This window comes from Clytia hemisphaerica, unplaced genomic scaffold, assembly GCF_902728285.1.
Source record: "Clytia hemisphaerica strain Z4C2 unplaced genomic scaffold, Clytia hemisphaerica genome assembly, whole genome shotgun sequence".
In the NCBI taxonomy this organism is placed as follows: Eukaryota; Metazoa; Cnidaria; class Hydrozoa; order Leptothecata; family Clytiidae; genus Clytia; species Clytia hemisphaerica.
In genome coordinates, this window is record NW_027104138.1 from 207920 (window position 1) to 235540 (window position 27621).

Consider the following 27621-nt stretch of genomic DNA (forward strand, 5'->3'; position numbering starts at 1 on the left):
AAAATTCCGTTAATACGTAATGGTTTATTTTTAGAAAACATTACGACATAAAATAAGAATAAAAGATATCTGCCCACGCATGCCTTCACTTGCCCAAACGGGGGTACAAAAGGTATATTTTTTGTCATTAAAATCTAATAACATTAAAATAAAGAAAAATATTTTCTTTTTTTTAAATACTAAAAATTTTTCTTTGAAAAACTTTCAAGAAATTTAACTTAAATTATCTAATACATTTTTGATGTCTTAACAAAATATCTTTGTACCCCCTAAACTATTTAATTTAACCTATTTCGATAGAACAACCACGGATATAATGACGTAATGTTTACTCCATTTCTTTAGTAAGAAAGACCATGATTAAACCCGCGAAAAAGGCTCTGATTGCTTTTAGCCTCGACTCAGAAATTCACATGTGAAATTAAAATCCAAGATGGCGTCGGAACGGTGTGCAGAAGATTCTGCAACAAGACGAAGTCTTTCCAAAAATGTCATGCAGATGAAGGTATGATAGTCAAAAATACCTATACTCATACCAAGAATGAAAATTTTTCACCTCACCCTGTCTCAAAGAAATTTCTTTGTCCTCCCTCCCCCTCTTAAGCATAAAAAGTTGTACCGTGAAGTGAATGACTAATAATACAGTCGAGGATTATGCCCTAAATAAGAGATATACTCTATTTAAGAGAAGGTCTCTTAAGTTGGAGATTTCTTTCTCTTAACTAGGAGACTTTTCTTTCTTCGTAAATTTTTGGCCTTTTCATCATTTTGCGCAAGTTTTGAACTTCATAGATCGACTCAGCACGTTTTTTTCTCCCTTCTAGCAAAATTTGGTTGAGTCCTGCTTTTGTTTTGTGGACCTAGGACGGTTAGGGTCTATCAATCTAAAGGCCGATCTACATCTTGAGAATTTCGTGAAAAGTAATAATATAGATGGGCCATATTTAAGAAACGCGTTTAAGCGCGGTCAAAACGCGGGTCAAACAGAAAGTGAGTCGCTCTTGTCTCTCCTAAATAAGGGGCTTTGAGAAAAAACGCGTTTTGAAGGTCGAGGGTGTTTCTTCATTATTTTAAAATTACTTCAACACATGCAAATGAGGCTATTTATGGTTTTTCGAAGTTTGAAAAAGAATGAAAAGGTTATAAAACTCTTCAGTGATTGCCTTTCCATTATTAAAACTTTGAGTATTTGGATGGGTCACAGGCAAGAAACAACAAAAATTTATTTATTCATTGATCTGAAGATGCTCTACCATAGAGTAGGGAGAAAATTTATCAATGAATAAATAAATTTTTGTTGTTTCTTGCCTGTGACCCATCCAAATACTCAAAGTTTTAATAATGAAAAGGTATTTTATTTTGGTTTTTGGGTCATCGGAATCACGGAAACGTGATCTTTCACGTGATCTTATTTTCATATTGCGCAAATAGTCTGCTCTGAAGTATTGTGAAACGTACAGAATTCTCCTAGTTTAGGTAACGTTCTCTTAAATAAGAGACTGAAAATCTCCTAAATAAGGTAATCCTCTAACTTGGGTATTCTCTTATTTAGGGCATAATCCTCGACTGTAATAAGGCGGATCTTTAAAAATTGTTTGGTTCCCGTCATTTCGGTCGGTCGGTTGGTCGAAAATATTTTTTTGTACATACATACCATCTTTGTTCATTGTAGGTACCTGCATTGTGTGCCCCATAATCATCATGCGCATGATGATTATGGGGATGCAACATCTTGAATTTTAGAAGAAAGTGATGCTTCGCGAGCGTGGTCTGCTTCCACGAAGGTCCGAATTATGAAATCGGGTTAAAGAATCAGGAAATCATGGATAAACTGGTTTTTGGTTCACTTTCCGCTGGCGCGCCAAAACTTGTAAATACTGAGAGCGCACAGAGGTTGACAATTAGTAGGGTGGTCAGAGGAAATTTCAAACTTACTTGCAGAATACCAAACCAAGTTTAATGGAAAGCCATAACCATCAGAAGAAAAATGAGGGGTCATTTACCTTCCAATTCTTTAAAGTTCCAAAGATATTACATTTTGAAGTTCAATTTTTCAAGCATTTTCGTGCACGCATCGCCAGCTATTTTGTACCTTCATTATACAACATAATCTTTCCCTCACCTTTTCACCGGAAACAGCCTGATTCTTACTTTTTCCACATTTGGAAAGAAAAACAATTGTTCTTTCTAAAAAATTCACGTTCAATAAAAAAATTTGATTTTTTCAATGAAAAAAACGCATTTTAAGTACATAATTTGACTTCCTGAAAAATTACGTTGCTCCAACCAACGAACGTGGTACGTCTCAAAAGCTAAACTATTGCGGGGAACGATGCAAAAAATTCCAGGTCGATAGCTGTTTTGGGTGGCTAGCGCTTTGGATTGTAGAACCCCCGGATAAAAAATTTTGCCGTGCTGCAAACAAGAAGTTTGAAAAAACTCACCCGCGAGTACTCATTTTCAAATTTTGAAGGAAAATGAAGACATGATGTGCTGATTTTTTCTGCAAAAGAAAGCTGAATAAACTCTCTACACTTTGGAAAAAATACTTATGTTAAAAGAGGTTTCCTTCCTTGAGGTATGTAAGCTTGAATATTTTTTTTCAAAATCTATGTTTTGTTACTGCCGCACGCGTAAGGCCCAACCTCCCTACAATTAGGAATCCAGAAGTGGCAAAAGGGGTCTCCAACATTGAGTTTCAAGCCCGAAGGGCTAGAGGTCAATCTCTAACCTTTCTCAGGCAAGAAAAATTGAAGCCTTAAAATATGTGCCGTATTTTTGATGACGGATTGAATCTAGCAATTCCTTTGTTTTCGAGTGATATATTTTTCGAAATTAAGCGGTAAATTTTAGTTTCAATCGGTCATTTGTGTAAAAACCAGGCGGGTCGCTCAAGGCCGCGCAACTTTGGTAGGATTTGTTGGCTTCAAATCCTACCAAAGAGATTGACCTCTAGCCCTTCGGGCTTGAAACTCAATGGTCTCCAACTCTCCGACTCTAACTTCAGAGTAAAAATCAGGGTTGGGAACCAAACAATTTTTAGAGATCCGCCTAACTTGAATCAGTAGAGGGAAACTTGCATAGCCATCAAATGACTGACCAATCAAAGCAGCAAAATTTCAAACAATTGAACTACCCAGTTCTGATCGCAGCTCTACTCTACCATTTTTTGATTTTACTTTGTATTTTAATGACCAGACAGGTCATTCATTTGTTGAGAGGGCTGCTATGGGGTATGCATGCTTGCCTCCACCACGTGCGATTGCGTAGGGCAGCAACAAAAAATATGTTGCGTTCGGGTCGTCTGACCAACTTTTTATTTACAAGAAAACCCGATTCGTCGGTAAAATCGTCGGTTTTTTTGGGCGCTGTTCGCAGGTTCAGATTTTTCCCACAATGGCGGGCACGGGCGAACAGAGCATGTCTTTGAATCATTATTTTTTTGTTTACTTAACCCAAATTGAGTCCCGTTCAAGTTTTTTCATTTACCCTTATTGAAATTTTCATGTCAAAATTCAGCAACGCGGTAGGGCCAATACCCTGGGGGCCGAAAATAAGGACCGCTTTAACACATGTGCGCGCACATTTAGTTTGGCAAATTAAAGATGGCGGCATAAGATTCTGTTGATTGCCAACTTGATTCATCTGGATTTATTAGATCTTAAAAATCCGACAAAATTTACTACCGACCGACCGACTGGATTTGAAGATGTTTTAGGACCATAATGGAACATATTTTTGATTGCCGCCTAGGGTAAAATGGTGAAATGCCAAAATCAATTTTTTCAAAAATTTTTTGAAAAATGATCTTACAAGATTTGACTATATCTTTTTATTCCATGAAGAGATCACTTTCAAATAAAAAATATATTGACACAGGGGGGGGGGTCGGTAGTAAAATCTCAGACATACTGACGTTTACTACGGGGGCGGTGTGACAAAAAATCAAAAAAATTTTTTTACTATCCAGGGTAGTTTAAATACTAAAATGGGTGGTATCTATGTGTTGCATGTTGAAAAAATTTTACTACCTGGTTAGTTAAAACTGGTAAAATTAGCAAATTTTAGCTATTTTTGTAATTCTTTTAATATTTTGGATGACTTTTCTGAAAAAATCTGAACATTTTTATAATTTGAAAAAATCTTCTGTTTGAAAGTTGTTTGCTGCAAACAAAAAGTTCTCGAAATATTTTGTCAATATAAAAAAGACTTTATTCTAAGGGCAATAGTCCAATGGCCAAGTAGCAATTTTAAAGGCCACCTTGACATCGAGTACATATGGGTTTTTATTGCATTTCCTATTACTATGGTATATACTGAGTCTAAAAAGCCAAACTTGCCCTCACCAAATTTTGGGGAAATTTTTTTACACGGTTTTTAAGGAATGACATGAAAAATATCAAAAAATCGTGAAAAACAAAACAAAAAATTGTCTAAACATAGGTAAGTTTATACTCGTTTTAAAGATATTTTTATGTAGATTTTGAAAATGATAATCCTAAAAGTTTCCGTATATATAGATATCTTAGTACAAGGAAAAATTCATAGGCCTTTGGAAATTTTAGTACAAATCCAAGAACCAAAAACCCAAATCTTCAAAGAAGAGAAGAAACCCCCAATGCCAAATAACTTAGCAACAAGGGAAGTTCCTCGACTGATGTATTCAGCTCTTAACGTCTTCGAGAAGTGATTTCAAAGATTTTGATTTCATGAAAGATACATTAACAAATCCAAATATTCCCGACTTTGGAGGATATAATACAAAGCAGATAAGAGAAAATGGAGTATCAAAAATAATATGACAGCAGTGAAGTAAGTAAAAACCATTAATCAACAAGACACCATTAGATCCATCCACGATTCTAACAGCCATGTGTGATGTCGAAAGTGTTTCCGACAGAGCAGGTCAGAAGGTAACTGTGTTCACCCAGGGGGGGAGGGGCAGTTGGATTTTGGACTGACGGTATACGCGGGCTAAAAATTGGCGTTCAAAATTGCACCCTTACAGTGCAGTGGTTTTTCCCGAAAAATACACCCTTACAGTGCATTTTTCGCCAAGTTGGATACCCTTACAGTGCAGTCTTACTTTTTTTCCCTGAAGTGATTGAAATGGCTCAAACAAAGATTTGAATCAAAGCAAATACTTAAAAAAACTTTGACTGGGATTGAATCCCTTAAAAAAACTTTGACTGGACAATTTCATTTTTGTTAGAATTTAGAAATCCGTACCCTTACAGTGCAGACGGCAAAAAAACCACCCTTACAGTGCATTTCGGATGCCTTGAAAAACACACTCTTAGTGCCCGCACATACACGTCAGTCATTTTGCTTGGCTGCCCTCCCCGTGGTGTTCACCTGGTATCAGCAGCTGTATAGTGTCACAATGGACATCATCTGGAATGACCCGGCAAGATGGGAAGATTTCTACCCAAGAATTGGTGGGATGCACTGGCTCATGAGCTTCGTTGGGTCGGTTGGAAAACTCATGAAGAATAGTGGACTTGACAAGCTACTGAAATAGGTTTTGCAGGCGTTGAAAAGATGTTGACCGGCAAAAAATATCCCATGTATGTACGAGCACTCCGGATTGTTGCTTTTGAGCTCCACTTAGTCGACGAAAAAACGACCCAAGAAGACCTAGTCAAGTCCTTAGATGATCTATCAAAAAACGGCAAGCTCGCACAACATTTGATAACGAATCTCATTGATCCAGTGTTCCTCATGATGAAATATCTACGTGCAGAGAGAGAAAGAGAATTTGGATTTCCTTTGCACTGCTGTCAAACGATGATCCCGTACTTCTTCGCTGCTGGCCATCTGAACTATGCGCGTGATGGAATCGTCTACCTCAGATCAATGCACAAGATGCCAAGCGACGTACTGAAACAGTTTATGAAGGGAGAGAATGTGGTAAGACTCAAATACGGAAGATTCAATGGTATATGGAATGATATGGCAATCAAATCAACCTACATAAAAGTAGGAAAAGGTAAATGCATTTTTATCTCAAACATCGTAAACTACACGAATCTGATTTGGTACTGTTTAGTAATTATCTCAAATTCATTTTTTCAAATGTCGCTGATTCAGGCTAGGCTGGTCAACCTACTATCGTTGATAAATTTAACATTAGTAGGACAGTGGCAATCTGGGCAAATAGTCTTCATATTTGTGGAGAGCTCTTGACAGAGCTTGATGAACAAAGGGATAAAAGGCAACCAGACAATGACAAATACAAGGAAGAAGGAAATGGCAGAATCAAATTATGCAGGTTTTTAAAGGTGTCCACATCAAACGTCACGATTTGACTTCGTACTACTATGAAGCCGACTACATAATACCCCAACAAATTGACTGCATCAATAATGAAGAGAAAAAGGTGATCAAAGTTTTAAGTGCAGACACAGATGTTTTCATTCTTCTATGTGGTCATTTCTTTGAGAGAAAGTGGTCTTCGAAGATCTACATGGATCCATTCACAAAAGAAAACAAAATTATTAACATCAACAATTCGGTTAAACGTAGCGGAAATCTTACCCAACATCTAATTGCACTCCAAGCACTCTCTGGTTGTGATACAGTCCGGATGCTGTTCAATATTGGAAAATCAAAAGCAATCAACGCTGCTAAGAAAGTCCCTCTTTTGCATATTGATGACATCAACTCTCCGATAAAATTGGTTGTCAAAGAAGGGAAGCAGTTTGTGGCAAAGTGTTATGGCCAAACTCACGAATCTTCATATACAAATAGACGTAACATCTGGATGAGCAAGACTGATGGTTCGGAGAATTCAACAAAAACACCCGCACTCAAATATTTGCCACCAACCGACGAAGCTCTCGAATTAAGAGGGCATTTTGTTGCAATCATGGGGAAAAATTGTGTCAGTGGCAACCCCCCAGACCTGAATCCTTGTGACTATGGCTATGAGAAACGTGAAGATGGAGTGTCGTTGACGCCGACCATGCTTCCAGACGGTGTCGATGTTGCTCCAGAAGAGATTCTGCAGATAATCGCCGCTGCAAATGTGCATCTTCAACATGTATTAACAAGAAATGCCCCTGTAAAAAAGCTGAAGTTGACTGCACTGAATTTTGTGGTTGTAAAGAATGCGAGAACCATAAAGAGCCTGATTTTAAAATGTTAAACAATGGTGAAAATGACAAAGAACATTTGGATAGTAGTGATAACGATGAAGATGATGAAAATGACAATCATTATTTGTGCTGTATCATTTACCAGCCAATAATTACTTGAGATTCTGATATCTCATTGCATTATCATATTTGGAATTTCTTCATTTTTAACACTTTTTTCCAGTATTTTCGAAATATTTCAAAATTTATATATAAGGAAACTTTTAGGATCATTATTTTCACAATCTACATAAAAATATCTTTCAAACGAGTATAAACTTGACTACCTTTAGACAATTTTTTGTTTTATTTTTCACGATTTTTGACATTTTTCATGTCATTCCTTAAAAACCGTGTAAAAAATCTTCCCCAAGACTTGGGGAGGGCAAGTTTGGCTTTTTAGACTCAGTATATACCATAGTAATAGGAAATGCAATAAAAACCCATATGTACTCGATGTCAAGGTGAACTCAGGTGGCCATTGGACTACAAAACATTAATTTTTGCACTAAGTGAAAAATATGTCACAGAAATAATCATTTTTTAGCTTTTTTTGTAAAATCAGTCCAAAAGCAACCAAAAAATAGGTGGTCTCCATGACATATTGTCCCAAAAACTTTTACTACCAGGGTAGTAAATTACCTCTTCCAAGAGTCTGGGTAGTGAGTGGTATGTACAAATCCGTAAAAATCCTTTTACTACTCATATATATGTCTGAGATTTTACTACTGACCCCCCCCCTGATTGACAATGAATGGGTAAACTTTCTAGAAATCCAAACATAAATTGCATAGCTTTTACTAGCTGGGAGGCCCGTCTACTCTGTTCGTGTGATTTTGAAGTATAACATTTAATTAAAAGGAATAATTATATAGAAATAACAGAGTAGCCAGGTATTTTTGTGGATGCCAAATCTGCTCGCATAATTCTATTGGCTGTTAAACAATTGTTGAAATCACGTGATATTATTGTTTTTTGATTTGAAGTGTGTGACCCTGATTGGCTAACCTTATCAACGGCTTTTTTGGCACAAAATTCAAACCAAATGTAAACAAATCCAAACTGGGTCAAAAATACCATACTCTCAATGAGTAGTTTCTGATGGGATTTTTGCTTATGTGGTGTAAGTTTGAATAGAGAGTATGGATCTCCAGACTAAGCTTTATCAAAAAATAGCACTTTAGGATCAGAAACAGTCAAAAACCAGCTCAAAACCCAATTTTCTTCGAGTTACAGGAATTAATCAGTTAGTCACACTAGGAAATCTAGCTTTCAGAAAAAACAACATCAGTCATCTACAGGATGTATTTGCACAACAAGGATGAGAGTTACCTGAATCAAGCTCGCAAGTAGGCTACGTCATATCTTCCTTCGTTTCGAGCGTTAAACTCCTACTCTTCGGGCTATGAGCACTGCTCTTGTTTTGAATATTGAAATTCTCCAGATAAATCGCATGCGCACTGAGGTTTTAATGAAACAATAGAGAGTTTCGAAACCTAAGCCAAGCTGTGTTTTAAACATTCTTTTATTTAAAATCTCTATTGATAAACATCTTTTGTGAATGTTGTCTATTATGTTTAAACCTATTAATAAGCAATTCCCGGTGGGGGTCACTAGTGGCCGCCTATAGCAGTGCCTATAGACCAAGAGTAAGGCCTAAAAGCCTGGATCTGTCTATTGTGTAGACTAGCTCGCAAGACAATTAATTAGAACTTGAAAGTTTGAAACAAAATAAAACGTGGAGCAGCCAAAATCAACCAACCAAAATTTGTCATTCAATTCCCGAGACAGCCCTTAGATTTCTAAGGCCTTGTTTATATGCTAAAGTAAAAATAATTCAGCACATGTAAATGGGTCATTGTTTGAGGTCCAGCAAAATTTTTGGGAAACAGCCTATCCAGTGGTGCGCAGATCTATGTGGGTTCCGCCTCCCCTGTAGATCTTTTTCTTGGGAAGTTGATCTTCAAATTAGTTTTCAAGGTTGGCTTGGCTCAAATTTTTTCATCTATGGCTCAAATTTTAGGCAATTTCTCAAAGTTTTTGAAAATGTTAATTTCATTAAAAAGCGTCGGGTTATTTTTTCATGAATCCCTTTAGAAGTTTTGCGGCGTATTTGTTTGCTTGAGAGTCAAGTAAACGATAAAGCGCTTTCGCAGCATTAATCTTTGATACACATTTTGGCGGGACTCTAGTGTAACTAACTGTTAATTTCTTGTTTGTTTTGATCTGAAATTTTCAGTAGGGGTGGCCAACATGGTTCCCTTGCTCATATCATCAGGGGGGCCCGAGACGGGGGTAAGAGAATTAAAGTTTCTAAGTAAAATCTTAATTATCACCCAAAAAAGTGCCTTTTTTTGTCCATATCTTTTAAATAGATAGTCCCAGCCTTATCCCTCCTTCAGTAAAACTTCCTATACCTTTTGTCCTTCAGAAAAACCAAAAATATTGGCCTTAATCTGCCTTAATTGCTTACTTTCAGTTCCTGTAGCCAGTAGTATTTCTATTTTATTCTGCGCGGGTTTTTCAATAGAGATGTCACATGAGTCAAATCCCCCAGTCCTATAGGACTAGAGAAAGTTAAAGTGAAATCGTGCAATCTGATTGGATGAAAAAAAGACTGTGGAAACTGGAACCAAAAATAATTCTCAATATAATATAATTCCCTTTTTAGACGTTTTTGATATACAGTTTTTGAAAAAAATCTATGAAAGCGCCAATTTTTATAAAAACTAGTCTTGTTTTGAACAAAAACTACTTTCAAAGGTGTTTTTATTAATTATTAATGTCATAAAACTCGTTAAATAAGTCAATTTGTAAGTGATTTTCTAATTGATTGCATGAATTTAATACCTCTTTTTTACGTGTTTTTTACACTTTTCGAAAAGTGAATTTTGACTTTAAAAGCTCATAAGTAGAGAACAAGTTGGTCAAATTTAAAAAGTGATGGCTCAAATTTTAAGTTAGGATATCTACTTTCTAAATATCAAAACTCCAAGCACTTTGGGACATTTGTTCGGCCTCAAGACGTCGGGAAACATCTGCACTTTTTCGTGGGTCACCCGGTATATGTCCATGTTTGTCAGAAATCAAAACAAAACAAATCGGAAACAAAAATTTAGAAAGATGGTTTTGTTTCCATGGTTCTTTAACAGTTTTGGTTTCAGAGTTACAGATTTAGATTTTGACAAACATAGTTTTGCTCAGTGTTTACTGCCTCCAAGCTATTTTTGTTGATTGGCTCCTCAAAAACAGCAGAGTTGCCTCGAGTGTTGCTAGGGGAGCGGTTACTTTCTAGACGACAAAACAGTTGGTCGAAGTAGAGTTATGTTGGCTAATTGAGACCGAAGGGTAATTGCAAACACTTTTTTCAATTTCCAAATGAGAGAAAACTACCAAACCTTTTCATTTTTATTTAACTTTCGTGAAGACGAAGTACCAGTGTACTTCCACAAAATTTCATCCACAGAAATCTTTTAATCATCAATTCTATTAGAAGTTTTGTGGCGCATTTTTACGCTTGCGTGTCAAGAAAATGATATAGCGCTTCCGCAGCATTAATTATTGATACAGGTTTCAGCAGGGTGCTAGTGTGACTAACTGGAAGATATACAACCTTATCGCATGCTGATTTGGGAAAATGGAATACTTTTTTTAGCTAAAGGTGGTGGTCTATTGCATAACTTATTACTCCATACTTCACTTCAGTAAATGCAAGTAAAACCAGCAGGAAATCAGATACTTCCTATAAATAAGTCTTGTTCAAATTGGCACACTACCATTCTTCCAAATTAGCATGCAATAAGGCTGTGAATACTCCCACGGGACCTGCTGTAAAGTATTAGGGTTTTATTTCTGTAATACAAAGCAGATAATTTCCGGCCTGAATTTGTGGAGTAATTTAAAATGCCAAACTTAGTCAATAGGTTGTTGCATTCTCCCAAACAACTATTAGACAAAGGAGATGTTGACATTAGATCAGCTTAAGGTAAGTCATAAAAAAATTGTGACGTTACAAAAGATGAATGGCGATGTAATGGTTTCAAAATCCAGCAAAAATGGAATCTGATGTTTTGTTTTTGGATTGAAAAGTGATATTAACTTCAAATTTTGACCAGTGACAGTTAATGAAAATTCAAATATTTTTCTTTTTGATCTAGTAATCTCGGGTACCTAATAGCCGTCCCCTCACTAATTAATTTTTCGAAAATTTTCCACCCAGGACATTTTATTCTAACCCCCCCCCCTGGTTATTAATTTTTGGGAAAATGTTTTTGAAAGTTCCCTCTTTTGTCCTAATTATGCTGTACGAGCCTCCTTTTCAAATTTTCCACCCATTTTTATTCCAACCCCCCACCTGAAATTATGGCCAGAAAACTATTGAATTTTCAAAAAAAATCAAAATTTTCAAAATGGTACCTGGAAATATGACGTCACAAAAACATTACAAATTTGATTTTAGGGGCATTTTAGGGGACTAGCTGGAGTTTTTACAAGCTCTTATTTGATTTGGTTGGTCGTTAAGATGTAATAAAATAATCTTATTACTTTTTCTAAAGAACGCGTCATCTCTATCACTTTAAATGACCAATTAGTGAAGTATCTTTTAAAAACTCCAGCTCATCCCCATTTTAGAGCCACCTGACCTGTCCCAGGGGAGTTTTTTCGTGCTCAATATAATAATTTCTGATAGCTCAGTCCTTGGTTTATCCATTTGAAGTGATTTCAGTAAAAAATTCCTGCTCTACTGGCCCTGAGAGGCCTGAAAAGCTAATTAGGTCTTAAAGAAGTACCAACTTTAGCCTAATCTTCATTTTTGTAATCCTAACATTGTCTGGCCTCCAACTCTTCTGTTCCTTAAAGACAACCCCGTGGTCTCTGGAATCAGAATATTTAAAAAAAATTAAAATAAAATTCTGGAATTTTACTCAGTTCATTGTACTTTAAAAACACATCCAAAAATGAAAAAAATCTAAGTTTCAAACTATTGGACCTGCCCCAAACTACCACATTCTTAAAAATACTAGCTCTTAACATGTTAATAAGTCAATGATTAATAAAAAATGTACTCATTTTAAAATGATATCCTGTGATTGAAAGTGCTATGAACTTAATTTCACCTGTGATACATAATGGTAATGCAAATTAAAATTTTATTGATTTAATCCAGTAATTTTAACATGCCGAAAGGTAATTTCGAGCTGTTTTAATGATTTTTAATAAGATTAGGTATAATATTTCAAATAGATGATTAAATGTGTCTAAATTTCCAGCATTTGTGCGTTCATTGTAGGAAATTGAAGAAGACCAAATGGGGGGTTTTAGGCCCCAGATGAGGGGGGGGGGGCTGAAAACCTGGAGGACACCATGTAAACATTTTCTTAGACTAAAGCTGAAGCCATATTTGATATCTTTTTACAGTTTATGATCAGAGGGAAAGACCAAGGTGAAGAGATCAGTGAAAAGAAGAACAAGAAAAACAATGAATCTGAATGGGTCATCGGTGGCATCGATCGACAAACTAAAAAGTATGATTCATTAGCATCTATTTTATTTATTTTAAATTTAGAAAGCTTTTTTGAGGGTTTTGTTCTTCTAAGATTTATTCAATTTATGCCTTTCTATAATCTATAATTCCTTCTTTAATCATAACGATATCAATTTTGTTTGTTGTCACTAATTTGTTTCTGTCCTGGGCTGGATGGGACATGAGATGTACCTGATATTCTAACTATAATTTTAAAAGTAACCACTGATGAACTAAGGGAAGAAAGTAGTTCAAGATCATCTTGGCCCTGTGTAGTAATAATGCATTGTCAAATTTGATAAAAGGAACTTATTTTTCAAACTGTTGCAAGGGGGTTTACCACTTCAAGGGGCGATGGCCAAGTGGTCAAAGGCGTCGGCGTCTTTAACCAGGGGTTCGCGGTTCGAATCCTCGCTCCTTCTAATGTTCCGTTCAGTTCATAGATAGCCGAGCCGGCTGGCCGTGGACCCCGTGAAAACAATCGAAAGACTGCCTAAAAGTTCTAGATTACTGGGCTATCCGCGTAAAATATCGACTCTATCTAACCACTTAAGGGGAATCTTCCTACCAGGGAGTTTGAAGGAGGGAGTGCGGAGGAGGGAGCGCTTTCGTTACCCGAGCAGGAAACACTTTCAAGAAAACTATGATAAACTTTTTCTTTTTCACTAGAGTACCATACACATTTGATGTCAGTTATATGGAATGTGAAGAATTGATCCCGTATGGTCGAATGTCATACCTCAACTTCAACCCAGTTGTCCAGGTATGTTGTTCGGGGTATAAAGCAAATCTAATATACCAACTAGGTATTAAATGGATCTTTAAATCTCTAAATTTAATTTTGTGCCATGTGTAAGCGAAAACCAATAACAGTGCTCGATGTTAATGATAACAGAGCTTTTTACTAGTTTGAGTAAAGAAAAACTTAAAATTTGTTTTCCTTACTCAGACTATGTTCACACTATACCTGATAGCTTTTCGAAACGGTTCGATAACCCATCCGACATAATGGGAACACCTTTCGGCATGAAATGATACAAAGGACTATCTTACAAGGACTATTTTACACATCGTAGACTCAAAAACTTTTTAAAAAGTTAAATGACTCACAGAATATGATCTCATGACGTAAATTTTTGTAAATATAATTAGCAACAAAAAGGTTTCAGTGACTCAGAATCACTCCGAATGACTCTAGGTCCGCTTGAGATGGGATCCAGCTAGCTTACAGTGTCCGGGGAAAAAACAATTGTAAATTAAAGGGGAACTAAACATTTTTTTGAAAATACCTAAATCACATCACATACTTTAAAGGAATGACCTCTGAAAATATTTTTCTCTAAAAACTTCTCTATCAAAAGATAAAGCCATTTATGTTTACAGAAAATCTAATCTTTTTAAAGCAATGCGTATTTTGTTAGGGGAATAGGTCGAGCCATCTGTTTGACGTAAACACGTTCAGAAAGTAATTGGAAAAGCTCTTACTTTTAGTTGATAGAGAACTTTTAACTTTTTTAGTGTAGCAATAACTTTTTATCCACAAATGGCATAACCAAGAGACAGAATTCATTAAAAAGCCATTTTTGAGCGGAGTAAAACTATGTTTGAACTTTCGAAAACAAGTGAGTGAAAATGATTTTAGAGTCGCTTGAAAAAATTTAACTTTTTATTGGAATAAGCTGAAAAACCCAAATTTAGTATACGTAAAATTGAATCCTTCCTGAAATCAAAAATGATTTTACTATCTTCGTGTTATTTCTTGTTCACGAAATATGAAGCTTTAAAGTTGATGAACATACACAAAATTCATAGAAAATATGAACGATATGACGTCACAAACATATGTAAAGTGGGGGTTCATTTTAAGCAAATTATACGTTTTTTAAAGAAGGTTTTATACAAAATAGGAAAGACATTGAGAGTGGAAATTATATTTTTTCGAAGTTATACTGTGTTGTGTAGTTCTTGGAGACAAAAAAAGCATGACCTCAAAAAATGTTTAGTTCCCCTTTAAAACCCTTATGATCATTTCTCTTTTAGAGTTTAGAATTTTTACAATTAGATAAAAGTTCTGTGTCTAGTCATTAGTTATTTAGTTCCTGAAGTAATTTAAAACGGATATTAGGTGAATTTGGCATTTTCAGGACGATTTTACTTAGAAAAACTTTCTTCCACCTTTTTTTTCTGGGCACACTCTAGTTGTGATAAGCTTCCAGCAAGTTCAGCATTTTTGAAAGCAGCTCCTTAAAAAAAAACTACGATAAAATTTTGACTGTCTAACAAGACATCATCTTTCTTTTCGTGTATGTATATTTAGGAACAATAACATTTCTGCCAAAATTTTAGAACTTTTTCAAAAATAATGTTTTAGCAAATGTGAGCATGTAACAGTCTTCACATTTAGAATTTCTTTTCAAAAATGTGAAGAGAAAATGTTGCGTCTGAATCGGCTTTTAAGATCTTCTCTTTTCTTCTCGTGTAGAAAAAACATCATGAATTGTTGCAAGAAGCCAACATGGCGTTATCAGGAGAGCGCGAAGAGTTTGATGGTGTTTCAGATGAAGAAATGGCTCACAGGTACACAAAATTAACGGGCAAGACTAATGGTCTTTCATATTCTCTTTTTAATAAAAAAAACTTTCGGAATCCCTTTGTCCCCTTGTTTTTAAGTGTTTGTTACCCCCTGGTAGGCTCCCTATTTTCCTCTTTTACCAAAAGGTTGTTATGTTGCTATGTAGGCTATAAATCAATATCTGAAAAGTGAGATCTCAAATTATAAAATAACTATGAGCATGACAAACGTCTTCAAAATTTGGAAATCTATACCATAATGTCCCTCTTTATAATAGTATGCAACACTACAAAGATTTTTACACCAAAATAGTCTGTATCACTATCAGTTAAAAAAACGAGGAATGTTACTGAAATCTTACGGCGGTGCTTAACCTATATACATACAGTAGAGTCTCCATAACTTGAACACGCACGAGGAACACAAATTTGTTCGAGTTAAGGAAATTTCGAGTAGTGGATTAAGGCTTATAAGGCATTGTTAACTGAAGGGACCGTAAAACTTGTTCAAGTTGAGGAGACATTCGAGTTATAGAGGTTCGAGGCGGCTTTATTTTATGAATTTGATGTTTTTTGTTTTACAGACCATTTTTCATACCTTTTTAGCCTCCGATTATCAGACGTCACCCTTCTTGAATTATGAAAAATAATGGTAAAAACAGCCTTTCTTATAGAAAAACAGCAGAAAAAGTATCTATATCAGTATCAGTATCTCTATCGGATGCTGCCCTACCTTTCTAGAATTTGGCCTATTTTAGTGAGCTATACCCTCTGGGTATGAAAGCATTTTACAATTTATCAATAGAGATAACGAGATGAAAGCCTTCTTTTCTAAAAGCATGAAAACTTTTTAAAATGTATATTATTATATTAGAATAAGATAGCTAACCTCAAGGAAGTTGATGATATTGTAATATGTGAAATTATGATATTTTATCTGAAAATTCCTTTGGAGAAGGTGAAAAAAGTTCACCTTTCAGTAGTTCAGTTTGAATTTTTATTGGAATATTCTCAACTTCAGTTGAGCTATAATCTGAGAATGTCTGTCTGTCTGTGTGTCTCTCTGTCTGTGTGTCTCTCTGTCTGTGTGTCTGTCATAAAAACTTTGGGGCAGGCTGGAGACTTCAAAAATGGTCGGATTTGGCTGAAATTTTGCACACTTGTTCCTCGAGTGAATACCTGGGGGTGTTTTTTGTTCACTTTTTTAAATTTTTCAAATTTAAGGGCGTGGTGACAATATTTCGCCAAAACGAGGCTAAAACTTTGGTGCAGGCTGGAGACTGGAGACTGGAGACTGGAGACTCAAAAATTGCCAGATTTGGCTGAAATTTGGCACACTTGTTCCTTGGGTGAATATCTGGGGGTGTTTTTTCCTTTTTTGAAAATTTTTATTTTTAAGAGCGTGGTCACGAGTTTTCGCCAAAACGAGGCTAAAACTTTGGGGCAGGCTGGAGACTTCAAAAATGGCCAGACTTGGCTGAAATTTGGCACACTTGTTCCTTGGGTGAATATCTCGCGGCATTTTTTCATTTTTTTTAAATTTTTATTTTTAAGGGCGTGGTCACGAGTTTTCGCCAAAACGAGGCTAAAACTTTGGGGCAGCCTGGAGACGTCAAAAATGTTCGGATTTGGCTGAAATTTGGCACCCTTGTTCCTTGGGAAAATATTTTGGGATAATTTTTTTATTTTTCGAAAATTATCATTTTTGGGGCCTGGGGACGAGTTTTTATAATAATAACAATAATATCTTTCTTTAATGTTGGGGTACCGTAATTACAAATCAAGTAAATTTATAACTAATAAAATCCAACAATATCAAAATAATAAGTAAAAACGACGAGATCCTTAGGGCCAATTACCTACAGATGTTACATGAGCATTTAGAGCCTTTCCAACGTTTTATCTCTGTTTTAAATTTGGCTAGAGTTTGAATGTCATGTAATTTCAACTTCTTAGGTAATTGGTTCCACAATAAAGATGCTCTAAAGGATAAACCGTAAATACCGAAGGTATAGCGAGTAGCTTCAGGGAGAGTTAAGAGTTTTGTGGATCTTAATTTGTATACCACTGTTTTTATTTGAAAAATTTCTGCCATGAAGCTTGGACTCAAACCTTTGATTGATTTGAAAATTTCCACCATCAAATATTGTAAATTTTGGATGTGGATTTTTACAGTATTTGTACGGTTTAATAAAACTCCATAGTCTAAAGAAAAGTTTGAATGTACCACACGTAAAGCCCGTTTATGCACTCTGTTTATTTCATCGTTGGATGCTCTTGAGGAAAACATCCAAATGAGGGGGCAATATTTAAGATGACAAAGGATGTATGAGTTACAGAGTTTGAGGGCTTTTTCGGGATTCAAATATTTCCTTATCCTCTGAAGAGCTGTAGTATTCCTACTTACAGTAGAACATATTTTGTCTACATGTTGGTTAAAATTCAGTTTCTCATCAAAAATAATTCCTAGTAGCAAAACTGAATTTTTTGCTTTTATAGTAACATTCTTATATATTTTTTCCTAATAGCATCATTTGGAATTTTCCTGGGTTTGCAACAAGATAGTTGGATTCGAACCAAGATATTAAAATAGTTAAATCGTTTTGCAATTTTTTCAAGACGATATTTTCAGTGGTTCCACAACTATCGATAGTGTTGTCATCAGCAAAAATGCAAATGTCGCATTGCTCTACAAATTTAATTATATCATTAATAAAAATATTGAATAGTAAAGGACCTAAGATTGAACCCTGTGGTACTCCTGAAAGTATCTCGAGCCATTCGCTGAAAATTGATCCAATTTTAACCCTTTGCTTTCGTTTTTTTAGGTAATTATAGATAAGAAGCAAAGCTGGACCCCCGATTCCATAGGCTTGTAACTTTGCAATAAGTAACTCATGGTTCAGACAATCATAAGCTTTTGACAGATCCATAAGGACAGTGCCTACAATCTCATTTTTATCTAAACATGCTTGCCATCTTTTGAGAAGGCGTAACATAGCATGTTGTGTGCTGTGACCTCTCCGAAATCCACAGAGAAGTTTGCTAAATTTAGGTTCGATAAATGTGTTAAGTTGATTGAAAAGCACACGTTCAAAAACTTTTGAGATTGCTGGCAGTATGCTTATGGGTCTGTAATTCACTTTATCCATCTCGTCTTCTTTCTTAAAGACGGGACTGATGTCAGCAAATTTTAGTTCGTTTGGAAAAACGTTGCTTTGGATTGATGAATTAATAAAATTTGTTATAAAATCTAAATAGATATCGACTGATAATTTTAAGATATTAATCGGTAAATCACCACTGACAGATTTTCTTGGATTTAGCGAGAGGATGATTTTACGAACCTCATTATTATCTACACAATCGAAATTGAAATATATCTTGGAGATTATCATTACAAGTCTCTGCTTTAATCTTAATGATACTGGGGTGATCTGAAAAGTAATTAAGGGCTTCGAGAACTGGCTCAGAGAATTTATCAAAATTCTTTCCAGTATGTTTAATGGGCAGAGTTCTTGTAATGTCTCTAAAGTATTTATTAAATATGTTAACAATCTTTTGATCGTCAGAAACAATGTCATTTTTTTAGCCTAAACGAGGCTAAAACCTATTTAAGAAATGCTAAAATATTCCTTAAGCCATTAAGTTTACAATTGGGCCTACGAATGATTTCAAAGATACTGAATTGAGCCAGTGCGGTTAGCACGTTCGACAGTCAAAATACTTGTCAAGAAAAACCTGTTTAACCGAATAAGAGATTAGATTTTGTTTACGTATATTCTTCAATACAACGTCAGTGAAGTGTTTGTTATTTTCTCTGTTATGTGCTGTCTATCACGAACAGTAGATTGTATATAAAACCCACTTGCGTAAAATGAAAGTAGATCTGAAGGAGGCTCTTGCATCTCTGATATCGAGAAGCTTTCTTGCTGATATATACATGGCCATAGATGGAGTCTTAAAAATTTCTGATAAGAGTAGCTTAGTGTAGTCCTGTTTTTTGTAGAGCTGTTCATTGTTAACTTGTTTTATTGTCTATCGTATTTTTACTGTAAACACGTTTCTTTTATAAGAACATCCAAAAAATTTGAAGCCTTCGGATGTTCTTAACTTTTTGGGTTTCAAGCCAAAAAATGTTCTTAAATTGTTCTTATTTTCACCATTTTGTGACCATTTTTACCCATTTTCCTAATAAAACGGGTGTTTTTGAGTACATAAAGCCTTAGAATCTTCTTAACATTTGGCCATCGAAGCCTTATGTTCTTATATAGTTTGTTCTTATAAAAAAAACGTGCACTGAGCTTCCATTTTCGTAGAAAAAACACAGTTTGTCTTTTCGGCCAAGGAAATAAATTATTGTGCTTCTACTTAGGGAGCATACGTCAAGAATACTATGAAGGGGATGTTATAGGAAGACTGTTTGTCAGAATATAAAATTTACTTCCAGACAAGAAAAAAATTTTTTAAGATATTTTCATAATGTGTCCTGTCTTTTAACAACAGCAAAAAAAGTTTAACAGATTGGTTTTCGTTTTAATTTTTCAATTTTTCTTTTCAAATGTTTTGATTTTTTTTTCACATTTTTTGACATCTTTGCTTTTATGATTCTTCACAGTTCATTGACGTGCTCAATGAACCTCACACCTCCTTACTGTGTGAGCCATCACTCACCCGTTCATCTTCTTTCCTATTTTGTAAAAAAAGTGGTCGTTTTCTTCACCTGCCTTCCTTAGACCTTACTTTCGTGTTTAACTTGTAGTGTTTTAAAAGCTAGCCGAACAGAGAGAATATATAATTTCAAGGTTTTTTTATTTTGTTTGGTAGTTATCATGGTTAGTTTGCAATATGAATTAAGGTTGAATGCGAAAAGCAGAAGCATTTTTTGTCGTTTTGTTCATTTTTGTGTGCTTGTTGTTGTAATTTTTCCATGCTCTTTATAAGTAAAACAGTAAAAGTTTGTAAATCTAAAATTAATGTATTGTAAAGAGTGAACAAAAATTCTGGCAGATTGCTTTTTCAGGAATACATTATTTATTTCTGTTACTTATTGCAAGGAGTTTACTCGGACTTTTCTCAAATCATTTTTTAATATCTTCTGTGTTTTCGGTTTTGAAATGACCATTTTGTGTTAACATTGATATATCTGATCTATCCCTCTAGACACAATTTTATCAGACTTTTTATATCCGTACTTAAACGTTCCCCTTATCGCCTAATTTTCTTTTTTGGATTTACTCACTTATCTTAGCTTTTTATCATCTAAAAAAAGCTGTTTTAAACTTTTAATGTCTTAGATTAACCTCAAACAGTTGGTTGCTGAGCTAGACAGCATTTGATTTCAAATCATATTTTTGAACCAAGAAAAACATTTATATTGATTTTGAATTTGCCATGTTGTGAACTAAGTTTATATGTAATCTTCTTCTCTGTTATGGGCTTTTCAAAGAAATTGTTTTCCCCCCTTTAACCACTCCCCACACAGAGATCTGTTTATTTCGGAGCGACCACTTGTATGGTCATTGAATTATAAATTTTTAACGTTCTTACAGGGGAATCTTCTTGTTCTTGAAAACCCTAAAGGGGCTTTTTTGTTTGTTTGATCGAAATTCAAGAACATCGTACCCGCCTGACATTGATCCTAGATATTTGCAGCGGAGGTAACCTTTTTATGTAGTAATTACACATGGCTTTGTGTAGACTCCGTAGTTGTCGTAATAAAGACTCTTGAATATTCATGATATGCATCACTGCAATGTCTTTGACATCACACCATAGACCCAACAGCTGATTGGTTGTAAGTGACGTAAAGTCCATCAATACGTCACTTTCAACCAATCAGCTGTTGGGTCCGTGATGTAATGTATGTTAGAAGACATAGCAATGGTGCGTATAATGTGTTCAATATTTTCTCGATCCATTTTCTTATATTGCAGGTATGAATCACTAGTCGGAACAGTCGGCAAGAAATTCCAAACTAAACGAAAAAGGAAAGCTATTGAAGAAGAATTGAGCCAAAGTGACGGCACCGAACCGGAAGAAGATACGATAGAAAAGCGCGCCAAAAGAGGCTTTGTTAAACCACGTGTCTCACCGAAAGACGAATTCGAATTTTGAAAAGGAGCATTTTTGGGGAGCTGGTCAGATATTTTTTAAGGTGAGATTTTCATTTCTTGATTCCGAAAGTTTTATATTATTACACCCCTATCCCACAGCGCGGATAAAAATCTCTATCGAAATCCCTACGGGGATATAGAAATTCCATCGTTCCAAGCTTAAAGAATCCAATGGAGTTTTGAAGTGCAATTTCTTACATTAAATTTCGAATGAGGATGAAGTCAAAATTAATAGTCGTTTGGGAGAGCACAAGTTACCCAAGCAGAAATTTTTATAATGATAACGTCATAAAGGTGATTTGTCTTTTACAACACAGTTGTTACTAAGGTGCAAGATAATTTATCCTGTTTGCACTGGCTGGTGTAATTTGTTGACCGTCGCGTTCTCCCAAATGACTATTTCCCAGTGGGCTTATGCTGTAGGATATTTTTTCCATCGGGGACGGAATTTTGGGCAAACTTTCCAGTGGGGACGAGGCCTTAGCGGGTCTTCGACACAGTTTGACATACTTTGAAAGTATTGAAGTTTGTTGAAAAGGTTGGGCCAAAAAAGGTTTCATAAAGACTTTCGTTGATTTAAATTCTTCATTTATTTTCGATTGAGTTGCAGATTTGATTTATTAAAAGGTAAAATGGAAAAGATGGTCAGTTTTTATTTTTTGAAAGAAAAATCTTTGTCCAACATTATGGTACCAAGACTTAAAGACTCTTGTTTCTTGTTTATCCAAGCCAGAGATCTTTTCGTATATAAATCCAACAGAAAGTCTCGCAAAGCTCTTGTAAGAAATCATGTTTTGAGGTTTTGTTAATCTTGCCCAAATCACTATTCATCAAACTTTGTTATACTTTCATACGAAAAAAGTCTTCTTTTCTACATGTACATGTACTTCAAGCGAAAGTGTTTGGGTGTGTGACAAGTAATATAAACTTTTAACAGAGACTTCCTTTGTTTCTGTTTCAATTTTTCCTTTGGAGTTTTTAATGACTTACTAGATTTTCCCAGTTTTAAGTACTGGTGTGTACTGGTGTAATTTCAGTTAAACATTTTACCCCTTATTTTGTAGTAGGGGCCAACCCCATCGGTAGCATCTTTCGTGGGATGCAACCGCATGCAATTGGTTCGAAAGTAGATAGGATTTTGAGACTTTTTTGAGTGGACCCGCGAGTTAGGCCTGGCAAAAGTTTTTGACAAACAAATGACTTCACAGGAAAAACTCTTAACACTAAAATGAGTAAAAAACGGACAAATTGTTTATATCATCGGAGAGAGTATGAAATTAAATCATCTGTTTTTTTTTAATCTTTTAAATCAAGATACTGTACCGATATCATCAACTTTATGAAAACTACCTTAATAAATTTCTTCTTCTGAAAAGTTGCTGCCATCAGATCTTATTGCGACGTAATAGGCCCCGTGGTATAGTGGTTATTAACATTGATTACTGTAGCGGAGACAAAAGTTCGATTCCCACTTGCGATGGTTCACTTGGCAAGTTAACATATGGCTAACTTGTGCCATGTGAGGGGAATTGGATATTCAGTCCAAGGTTGCTGACAGGACAAGAACGGGTCGAATAGCCTGCTGTTACTAAGCCAAATAGATAGATAGTAAAGATTTATGATTTCCTCTCCGTGATTGTGTTAAAAGTTGTTGCTTTAAAGTCTGTTCAAGACCAATTTGGAGAAAGAAAGCTTAAACAGTGGCTAAAAGTTTATTTCTTCCCATGGACTCAGTTGGCGTGTGAAGTCGGTTTATTAAAGCTTGTTTTCCTAAACAGATTTTATAATTCTATGTACAAGTGTTTCATAAAGCTGTTCTTGTCTTTTTCAAATTAGTTGTTGAGCACATACAGGGAGATTTTTCAGTAAAGTCATGATTTGAAAGTATCTAACTTTTCATCAGACTGTGATCGTAACGATATAAAGATAATTGATTTATTAGAATGTTCTTGCTGAAGAGATTTGAAATTCATTTCACATGAGTTTGATGAAGTTTTGGTTACTAACTTAAGCTTTTGTTGAACTTAGATACCGATTTTGAAGCTATATAAGAATTATGTTTAGTGTATTACATTTTTCTAGTAGTTGTTGGTAGTTGTGTGTATAAATTTACTTTTGTTCAACTTCAAGAAGCTGCATTCGCTGCAAAATGTATCAGGTTAGACAGTCCATCCTATTTATATTCCAGTAATTGATGAATTAAACATGCCTACCCAATATATACCCAATTTTTACTACTTTGACCCCTAAATTGCCTGAAATTGAGTAATTTCAGGCTCAGCATTGTTCTTAAATTGTTCTAATTTTTGGCGAATTTGAGCCTCATTGCGTTCTTATAAAAAAGTGAATTTGCAAACACGTGTAAACATACTTTAAAAGTAGAGATTTTAGTGGAAAGAAAAGTTCCCAAAAATTTCTTTTTTCCACCACCTAACAGATTTAATATATTTCAAGTATTTTTGCAAATTTGTGCCATTTCGGTGCTTATTTTTTTGCAAATTTGATAGCGATTTTTGGCCAAATCCTATTCGCCAAATTAAATTTCTGCCAACATTTCTCAGAAGGGAACCTGAGGCAAGAACAAATAAGCCTTTAGATAGGTCACAATCTGCTTAACCAACTCAGAAAATGTTTTCCACCACAAAAGATGGCTACAAAAAAGATCGTAACAGCCAGCACTCCTTTAAAAAGGGGTTGTCTTACCCTGGAATGATTTTATTTTTGAAATTGACAAAAGCACCATGACATCTTTGTCTGCCGTTTACATTTTATTTCATTTCGAAATGCCCCCTTCTGTGTTTTTTTTTAATTTTCTTTTTCCAAACGGTCACCATATTAAGAGTCTCTGGTCTAATTTTCATGGTGGTTTTTCCTGAGAAACCTCAATGGTTTTTCTTTTTGTGTGAATTTTTATTCGAGAAAAAGACAACCCCAAATTGAACAATTTTCATTTAAAAACATAAGTATCGGCTCCTTTTATGGCTTTACGTCTTTTTTGTTCCTCTTTTTTTTTTCGTTTTTTTCTTCCATCCATAGGATTCAGGGTCCTTTTGTGTCCCTCTTTTGGGCTTCTTGGGCTTTTCAATATTATTTTCCATTTGATTTGATTGGATTTGAAAACCTTGTTGTTTATTTGTGTTTATTGCCGACCCAAAAAAATATCAGCGTTTTGATTGGTCGAGAGCATCGAGATATTTGCGATATTTCATATTTCTTTAGTCTGGAAATATGACCGCGTTGACTTTTGGGGGACTGGGTAAGCGGCGGGAGAAAAATCAAAACAAAACAGCCGAAAAGAACTGACTTTCGGAGAAACTGACTTGGGAATCAAACTTCAAAGGGGGAAACGCAACAAAAATATGTTCAGATTAACTTTTACTCTGGAGTTCTTCCATAAAAAGACACTAAAATCAAATCTGATGATCTAAGAATTTATTATAAAACTACTTGACACCACCCAAATATTTTCAACTTGTGGCAAATTCGTCCGTGTGATAACCAAACAGTTTTTTATCAATGCATACAAAAAAACTTGAGATTCTTGAATATTTTCCAATAAAATTTCTCATAACATAACAAGGAAAGTGTAATGTCTTGTATTAAACCAAATGACGAGTGATTTTTATAAAAGTTCTCTCCTAATTCTCGTTCTCGTACTCGTTCTCGTTCTCGACTACAACATACGTCCTACATCTTCCTTCTAAAATTCGAAACATTTAGAGCTTGACGATAATCAAGAAAGTATCCAAATTGTTTTGCTGTTGAAAAAATGTTGTTCTTTAACCATTTTTACAAGCATACATTTCCATCGTGGGACTCCTTTCCTCTGCTATTCTTTCCCATGGCCATGTCATCGAAACAAAAACATAGAAAAAGACTGAATGTTATCAATCTGATTAATCCAATGATGGAGGGTTCCTTCTCTATCGAAACCAGTACAGTATATATCATCTGCATTTTGAATTATCAATCTAGAAACTTTCAAATACATCTCTTTAAAATCTGCAACTCTTCAAAACAAAACTTCTGGATCGAAAATGATCGAAAAATGTTTCTCTATTTTGTTTTTGTGTGAATACTTTCGGCGGGAAGTTATCGAATGTTATTTTGTTCGAATCTAACGTTCGAATTAGATTTTCGAATAAAAACATTCGAAAGTACACAGAAGCAGAAGAAGGCGGAAGTAAGTTTTAAAACAAAAAGAGGACAATTTTTTTGAGTCGACAATAAATTAGTTATCGCATGACTTCTCGTGCAATACTCGATATTTTACTCGTTCCGATATTTTACCGATATTTTTCCTCGCCTAAAGGCTCGGAAAAATATTACGGAAAAATCTCGGTACTCGTAAAATATTTCTCGTATTGCACTCGAAGTCATGCGATAACTAGTACTTATTATTTGATTTATTTTCACCTGATTCTCAATTCAATTTTTTTTTTTATTTCACTCTTTTATAATGATTTTTTGCTCCCAATTTAATTGGAAAGATTTTGAACTTTTTCGTCCGATTAGGCTCCCAAAGGCTTTGCTTGTTTGAAAAATTTGGTAAGGTTATCAAGGGGTTGATGATTTGATTTTTGTAGTCTCAGATTCATGGTGCTTCGCTTGTCTTTTATTACCTGGGCTTTTACAGAACAATGCAACGTCCTATTTAGGCTACGTCATATCTTCCTTCGTTTCGAGCGTAAGGCCTAAAAGCCTGGATCTGTCTATTGTGTAGACTACGTCCTATTTAAAGCAAATTTATCTTTATATACCAGGAGTAGTCAATCATAGCAAACCATTATTCGATCGAAATCGATTTATGTGTGATTGATGTTTGACTATTAAGGGAAGAAATTTTCGCGGGAACAAAATTTCGCGGTTTTCGCGGATTTTGCCTAAAACCGCGAAATTAAGTTCCCGCGAAATTTTACAAAATCGTCAATCCGCGAAATTAAATTCCCGCGAAATTTAATTTATTTCACGCATTCCCCCAAATTCGTACTATTTCAAGCCTTAAAACAGGTTTTTTGCTTATTTAATAACGCTTTTGGCCAAAAATATCCTGCAACCGCGAAATTAAATTCCCGCGAATTTTTCGAAAATCGATGAACCGCGAAATTAAATTCCCGCGAAAAAAAAGAATTTGACCAACCGCGAAATTAAATTCCCGCGAAAATTTCTTAAATCGAATAATTTAAGGCAACTGAATCCAGTTGAGAATTGAACTATTTTTTTGTTCGATTTATTCGGTGAACAAATATTTCGAATGACTGCTGCTTGTATATAATACATCCGTAATAACAATTTTCGGAATGAATTTTTCGGCCTATCCGAAAAAAAAGGAACGGACTGGATCCTTAAATATAGCCTCTTCATTTGTTATTATTTTGTTACCTTAGATACCATACGCCATGGCAACCGAACCGAGTAGCCTTGCCAACTTGTATCAAGATATGGACGATATCGCGAAATGTTTCGGCCACATCGTACATAATATTATCAATAATTCAACCGATTTCGATGTTCTCGATTTCGCAAACCATGATTTGTACTTGAGCGAAGCCTATTGTTTGTTGTGGCAAAATGCGGAAACGGGAGAAGTTGATGGACGGCGGGTTGGATTACCGCTAAAGATTGGTGTTTTGGCGGCGCTTTTTATTGATCTACACGCCAGCGGAATGATTGATGTTTTCATGTCGCCTGATGAGGATGAACCGATGTTTCGCGTTTTGGATACGCATTCAACACAAACTTTCTTAGATTTTGCCATTTTTGATAGTCTGAGAGTCGCCAATGCTCAAGGTCGGCTCCGCGAGGCCAAATTATGGAAATGGCTCTTAAGAGCCGAAGACGCGGATTGTGTTGAGAACACGTTTGAGAGTTTGATGGCGCGTGGTATTTTGAAAGAGAAATCAAGCGGTTTCCTTGGTCTTTTTAAAAAGTTTCCAACCGTGAACCCTGAACCAGAACGAACGTTGGAAAAGAAAATTAAAGATATTGTTTTTAATGATCATAAACTTGACAGTTATATGTTATCATTGTTGATTTTGAGTCGAGAGAGCGATCGTATTTTCATGTGTGAAGATCCTATCTTGAGGAAACATTTCACGTCGGCGGAATATACAATGGCCAAAAAGAACCTGGACCGGATCTTGTTAGGCCGATTATCATTAGATTGAGTTTTTAATCCTTTTTTATATATTATACATTAAAGGAAGAGATTTTGGCGGGAATTTAATTTGGCGGATGGCGGAAAATATAAATTTTGGCGGGAAATTAGTTGGGT

The 27621-nt window shown here is 35.3% G+C and overlaps 1 protein-coding gene across 2 annotated transcripts; it reads left to right on the forward strand.

Moving 5' to 3' along the window:
- The first annotated feature begins 393 nt into the window (after positions 1-393).
- Positions 394-27586, forward strand: LOC136813688 (M-phase phosphoprotein 6-like). Of its 2 annotated transcripts, XM_067070186.1 has the most exons (6): positions 394-505; positions 12555-12661; positions 13330-13423; positions 15143-15237; positions 21168-21388; positions 26735-27007. In XM_067070186.1, the coding sequence occupies exons 1-5, from the start codon at positions 434-436 to the stop codon at positions 21346-21348; spliced, it is 549 nt and encodes a 182-aa protein (XP_066926287.1). In that variant the 5' UTR covers positions 394-433; the 3' UTR covers positions 21349-21388; positions 26735-27007. The 2 variants fall into 2 exon arrangements, with proteins under 2 accessions (XP_066926287.1, XP_066926285.1); XM_067070184.1 differs by lacking the exons at positions 394-505; positions 12555-12661; positions 13330-13423; positions 15143-15237 and having other exon boundaries at positions 21304-21388; positions 26735-27586.
- Positions 27587-27621: the final 35 nt, after the last annotated feature.